At 33.9% G+C, this 6,964-nt stretch overlaps 1 protein-coding gene across 8 annotated transcripts in view; it reads left to right on the top strand.

Annotated features, from left to right (window-relative positions):
- The first annotated feature begins 768 nt into the window (after positions 1-768).
- Positions 769-6,964, top strand: part of LOC129952705 (uncharacterized) — a 41,461-nt gene continuing 35,265 nt past the window's right edge. For 5 of the 8 annotated variants that reach the window (XM_056065488.1, XM_056065490.1, XM_056065487.1 and 2 more), the window contains exons 1-2: positions 769-994; positions 1,296-1,795. In XM_056065488.1, the coding sequence (XP_055921463.1) occupies positions 1,646-1,795 (150 nt within the window). In that variant the 5' untranslated portion in view covers positions 769-994; positions 1,296-1,645. Of the gene's footprint in view, positions 995-1,071; positions 1,796-6,964 lie in introns of those variants that run through there. The other 3 variants (XM_056065485.1, XM_056065483.1, XM_056065484.1) reach the window with 3 other exon arrangements.

The following is a 6,964-nucleotide window of genomic DNA, read 5'->3' as shown; positions in this document are numbered from 1 at the left end:
GAAAATGTTTAAAAATGCAAACATTGGAACTCATTCGGTCGTGTCCTTGGTACAATAATGTACCTACAGGAATGGTTTATACCTTCCTGGAATCCTTGAAGTGTGAGTAGGAACTTTGCGTTCACACTTTTTAGTAAAAAACAAAACAACTTAAAAAAGCACCTCCGAGTGAGTTCCAATGTTCGTATTTTCCTATCGAAAATGTTTAAAAATGCAAACATTGGAACTCATTCGGTCGTGTCCTTGGTACAATAATGTACCTACAGGAATGGTTTATACCTTCCTGGAATCGTTGAAGTGTGAGTAAGAACTTTGCATTCACACTTTTTTGTAAAAATCTAAAAAACTTTTAAGAACATGACCAAGTGAGTTCCAATGTTCGTATTTTGCGGCATTTTAGTAAACAAAACAATTCGTCGTAGAAGTCAAATTCTCACCACAGCTATTTTAATAAAAAAAAAACATCTGTCAAAACAAGTAAATACACCGCATCGAATTGTTGTTGCATTTCAAATTTCAAAATGGACGTCATGACAAATTACAAATACAACAATGTAAACAAATGGGTGTTGGAGGGTAAAACGTACGAAAGATTCCGGTCTTTATATGGTTTGTCTATGACAACAAACATTTCTAATCAACTATCTAGCCTACCCATTCCTTCTTTCCAGTCATAAAAGTTCCACAGTTAAGTGAGGGTGGTGTCTTCTGTCTTGTCTTGTCTTGTCTTGTCTGTCTCACACTCACTGCACTGCACTGTGCCACTGCGACTGCCACTGCATGAAGAATTGTATTGTCGAAGTGAAGTGTCGCGCGCTGTGTTCCTGTCGTGTCCGCTCGCTTAAATCGTGTTCCGAGCCGAATTAGAAAATAAAATAATTTCTTTAATATTTAAACCCATTATTTAACTAAAATTGAATGTTATAAAATAAGCAAAAACACCCTTTTTCGTTGTGTACATCACGTAAGACAACACCACTTAAAATCAACCCAAGTAAGTTCACCCCAGAAATCATAAATAAATCTTGTATGTCATTGGAAAAATTTTCATTTGACAAAATTTTTTCTTTCTTCCATCGTGTCAATGTTTAAAATTTGTTTGTTTAGAAAATAAAATTAACAATTTAACATTTTGAATATAAAACAAAAAGAAGAAATTATTTCAAGTTTATATATTTTCCTATGGTTAATTGGATAATTGGTTTATAACCAGAAAGAAAATCGATTAACAGCAGAGATCAATACAATTTTCTTATTAAGAAAGATTTGTTGTTATATTTTTCTTCTGTTAATAGAGATCTGGCTTGTTTTTTATTTTGTTTATTCACTTGAGACTCAATCGATGTTGGACAAACGACAAAGTAGAGATAATAGCTTCTTTTTGCAAAGTAAAAGCAGGATACGTTTGTATTAACCACAAAAAAGGAGAAGAAGAAGGAGCAGGAGCAAAGGCATCACCCAGTACGCATCACCAGGCAAGGCAGGCTAGGCGGCCTAGGAGGAAACAAATCTAGTTTTCCTTTGTAGCATTTGTTTGGTGGTACTCGCATATAATCTTCTTCGAAAGGAGCAACGTCTTCAGTTCAGTTTCAGCTGAGAAGAAGAGGAACAAGAGGAAAAATAAATAAATAAAATAAGAAACAAAATGCCAAAACGAGTTAAGAATCAAGTGTGGGAGATTGTTGGAACAGCGGCTAGTGGTGCTGGGAATAGCAATGGTGCATCAACGTCCGGCGCAGTTGGAGGTGGTGCAGCAGTTGCAGCTTCAAGCGGTGCAGTTGAGCTTTTACCAGAGGTTAGTGAACTTAATATTGTTTTTTTTTTTTATTATTATTTTTGTTCTTGTTTATTTGCTTGGTTGCTCCAAACTAGGATCAAGAGCGTGTGAAACTTTTATAATTCGCGAATTATCCAACTCATGAATGGTGAAAAATAATTTGTAGTATTTTATTCATATTATTCCTTTTCTACAGCCTTTGCGAAGCGGCAAAAATTATGCTTACCTACTTTTTTTCCGGTGACAAAAACCTATGCAAATATTTTTGTTTTTCTAGTTTATTTTCCTTTTTTATGCAATTCTGGGTCAGCGCGGATTATTTCTTTTTATTTCGGGTATAAAAGAAGTTGATGTCATTCATAACAAGTGCATTTTTATTATGCATGTACATTTTTATTATTTAACGATGTAGTTAGGTAGGTGAGATGGTAATGGGAAGCATACAAGATACTTGACCTAATTTGAACTTTGAATGCATTGACATTTTTTTGAGCCAGAGAGGTTCATGCCTACATATTAATTATGTTACATAATTTACATAAGAAATTTAAAATTTTATTATATTATTTTTTGTATGACATTTAAAAAAGTAATGAGATAAACTTAAATAAGAATTTTCTAAGAAAGGTTTTGACACCATGAATATTTTTTACAGATTGGAAATCAATGTCGTTTTTCGGTTAATTAAAATTAAAAATGTTTAAAAAAAGGTTCTTGCCAATTAAAATATATAATCGATCCGAAGGTAAGACCTTTGAGTGCTGACAAAATTGGTCAGTAAAAAGAGATTAAAAAATCTACCTAGTGTCGGAAAAAAAAATATTTCCTTATAGTTTACAGATATTCGTAATTATCAGAGAGATCAGGCTAAAACTTAAGCAACGATCGCGTACTCTCTTTGTTTTTGCTAGTAATTTGGTAGTTTGAATTGAATAACGTTTTACAATGAAAAGTAACATAGTAAAACATAAATCTCTTTTCTATTGTTTTTTCTTGCAAAATAAGCCCAGTTAGTCCATTTTCAATAACAAAACTAAATAATATCAACAGTAATAGATTCGTTTTTTCCGCAATGGGAAACACACATGATTCCAAATGCAGAACTACTCAACGAACAAAGCCATCGAGATACAAATGCAATATCAATCGTACCAACATTTGAGAACGAAATCACATAAGATCCATTTGAGGCTCGTATAAGTGTCAAAAACCTATCCATAGTGAGATTCTACTCTAACTTTTATCGGTGTTATTCTAACTATGGATATTGTTTTTGTTATTCGTGTAAAATCCTACTTTACTATGGATAGATTTCCCAACAAAACACGGGTAAAGTTTACTCGTTCATTTTTACTTTACCCTAAAAACCTACCCATATATTTAGTGGCACCCTGATTTTTATTTCAAGATATTTTAAATATTTCTTATATTTACCTTAATAAATATTTAAATAGCACCCGTGGCATGATGGGTTCAATCCCTGCCTGTGCCACCTTAATTAAAAAAAAAAAATTCGCGGGTACTGCCTCTTGCGAGGAATTGACAAATCCTTCAAGAGTAATTCTTGTCATGAAAAAGTGCTTTCTCAAAACATTTGATTTTGAAATATTTAAATAGAATACCACACCTAATGTATTAAAACGTCCATTTGACACTCACGCTTATTTTGAGATTCGTTTTCGATCGAAAATTATTCGAATTCGACAACATTTTATTTTGAGATTCGATCGATTTTAAAGTTTGCTGATTCAATCGAAAGTTCATTAAAAAAAAACTAAGTAAACTTTGGAATGATTCGAATCAAATGTCATTTTTGTGTCGTTCATATATTTTCTGGTGAATGGCTAAAAAACATGTAAGTTTTAACAATTTGTATACGATAATCAAACGAAATGAGTAATATTGACGAGTTTTTTTGTTGTTATTTTATAAGGGGAACTGTCACATTCTAATTGGAGCAATAGGGAAGAAAAAGAAGTCCTGATAAGGTTGATGGAGGCAGGAAAGGGTTTTTCTGTTGAGAGATGCTGCCGTGAAGCTCAATAGCCATTAGAATTAAGAAACAAAACTATTGCCATTGTTTACTATGTCCAAAATAAGAAAAACTACACCGATTTGCAGTTTATAAACTTTGATTGTTTTCCTTTCAATTGAAAGTGTGACCATGTGTGACGAATGTACATAACATTTTCAACGGTATAAACACAACATGAAAATACAAACCAAAATGGTTACGTTAGTTGAAAAAATGTTTAATTTCATGTCTTGAATGTTTTTCTTTACTTACTTTACTTTAGTTGGTGCTAAGGCACATTGTGTTCCTGTGCCTCAAGTAATAACTTTCTTTCGCCAGGTTACTTGATCTCTAGCTTGTTGCCTCCAGTTTCGAATATCATTCCACAGGAGATGAGGCCTGCTTCTGCTTCTCATTCCCTCAGGCTTGGTGTTGAATACCTTACGGGCTTGAGTTTCGATGTTCATTCGCTCGACATGCCTTAGCCATCTTAAGCGTTGTACACGCAGTTTTTTGACCAGTGGCAAGTAGCGGTACAGCTCGTATAACTCCTGATTAAATCTTCTCCGCCAGATGTTACTTTGCCTGTCGACACAAACCGGACAATAGATCGTACCCAGAACCTTCCTCTCGAAGATACCAAGAGATAATTCATCCGCCTGGCAGAGGGTCCATGCTTCTGCACCATACAGCAAGACTGGGATGATTAAAGTTTTGTACAGTGTCTCTTTGGTACTTCGCGATAGGGCATTATTCCTCAACTGCTTACTTAGGCCAAAGAAACAGCGATTCGCAAGGGTAATTCTGCCTTTGATCTCTGCGCTGATCTCATTTGCAGAATTAACAGCAGTGCCCAGATAAACAAATTTGTTTACCACCTCAAAGTTGTACCTGTCAATTGTCACATATTGACCAAGTCTACGGTGTAAATCAACTCTATTTGATGTCAGTAGATACTACTTTGTTTTGTCTTCGTTAATGTCAAGACCCATTTTCTTCGCCTCAGACTCGACATTAGAGAATGCACCCGTCACTGCTCGTTTGGTTCTTCCCATAATGTCATCTTCATATCCAAGATATTGTGTGGATTTTTGAATGATGGTGCCACTGTATTGGCGTTGGTGTTGCGCACCACTCTTTCAAGAACAATATTGAAGCAGCTACATGACAGCGCATCGCCTTGTCGAAGCCTCTGGTGGTTTGAAGGTTTCGGTCGAGTCTCTACCATCTATTGAGGGTGCAATAAAACCTTTTATTTATTCAACAAGCAGAAGCATGCGGTAAATTGATATATTAATTTAAAAAAGGACCTTCTCAAGCAAATTATGAACAAAAATTTGATTCCCAAATCGTTTAATTAAAATTGTATATACACTCAACGATTCCGTGACAAAGATTCATAGAGGTTTTAGGTAAGAGCCACAACATTGAAATAAATTCTTGATAGGAACAATAAGAAAAATACTTTATATCCTTTGAGGAATTAAAGAATGAAATCGAGTAACAGAACAACACGTTAAAAAAAACTTTGGGTTATGGTCTCTTATGGCTGAGAAAAAAGCCTTTTATTTTGTTGATGAACAAAAGATCCAGCTTAAAATTTGCCAGAAATCGTATCAATTCTACTGTGTCAAAATTGAAAACCGTGTTATTTTCCAAAGAATCTTAACTTAATTTAAATGGATAGGACAAAGACTAAAAAGTACGTTGCCAAATCAATCTAACCAAGAGAAAAAATATAAAATATACAAACTAAAATTACCCATTATTTGTAATAAAATTATAACATAAATTATTTTAAATTCATAAATGTAAAAAAAGAAAACATTTCTTGGCCAAAGATTTAAAAAACTTAATTAAATGCAAAGCTATTCTGGATTTAAAAATAATTTTAATATTTGGTAGCCTGGCCCATAGCTTTAATTAAACTGTAACATCTGTTGGACATTGAGTGAAATAATCGGCGATATCTGTCAATTGAAATATTGTACCACTCCTGTTGAACCATCCTCCACAGTGCGGTTTAATTTTTTGTTAAAAACCGCACATTTTAAATCTCCCCGCAAAATGTTCTATGTGATTCAATTTAGGCAATTAGGATGGCCACTCCAATACGCTGATTTGTTGGTCCTTAAAATACTTTTAAGCAGATTTTTATGAGTGCTAAGGGTCGTTGTCCTGCTGTAGAACACATTTGAGAAGCAGGTTCGCGTCCGCATAAGGCCGCATCGTATCCTTCACGATATTCACCTTCATATTTTAATCCATTTTAACCTCAATCAAATGTATTGGTCCAAAGCCATACCAAGAAAATTAACCCCAAAGTATAATACTGCCGCTACCGTTCTTGGCCGTTTTCTGGATGAATTTGGGATTCAGTTCTTTCAATTTAAGCCTAATAAAAATAAATTTGTTCTGCCATCATTTCCGAACAAATTTATCGTAGTTTCGTCCATCCACAAAACATTCCTCCATTTTTTGTCTCCTTTTGGCCCACTTCAATCAAAATTGTTATATTTTATTTTCCTTAGAAAGGGCACAATTTTTGCGATCCTTCTGAGCAAGTTAGCTTCAAAAAGTCTTCTACGAACAGTTTTGGAAGTTATTGGAAGCTTGGGGTTGTTTTTCTTGGGTTTCCCTTCTGTTTTTTAGCTCTCTGCGGTCAAATTGCTTTTGCAATCATCTTGAGAGATCTAGTCATTATTCTAGCTATTTCCCTCAAAGATTTTCCCTCACTTTGCAGAACTAAAATCACAGCTTTGTCTTCTAGGGAGCAATGCTTACCACGACCCATATTTTTCTTAGAATTAATTGTAGTAGTATTAAAATAATTTGAATTTACATCCTAAAGTGAACTTATTGTTTTGTAAAAATAAAAACAAATTGAAAACTAATAATTTTGATACTAGTTAAATATTAAGGTCTGTGTTCCAATGTGTTTCTATTTTAATGACCACCAAAAACACAGTCTTACCTAAAGAACGGTTCATCTCCAAACAATCCAACAAGCTAAAAAAAAACCATGTTATTCAAATTTTTTTTTTATAAAAGTTAAAACTACTTCTAATGCATGTTGTTGTTTTAATTTGGTTTTACTCTTAGCAACTGTCTCTGTGTCTATTTTAATGTCCATGGCTGTATTTCACTATTGATCGATTCTTGTACGCAGACGC

This window comes from Eupeodes corollae, chromosome 3, assembly GCF_945859685.1.
Source record: "Eupeodes corollae chromosome 3, idEupCoro1.1, whole genome shotgun sequence".
NCBI lineage: Eukaryota > Metazoa > Arthropoda > Insecta > Diptera > Syrphidae > Eupeodes > Eupeodes corollae.
Note: the sequence above shows the minus strand (reverse complement) of the source record. Positions and strands in the feature narration are given on the sequence as shown.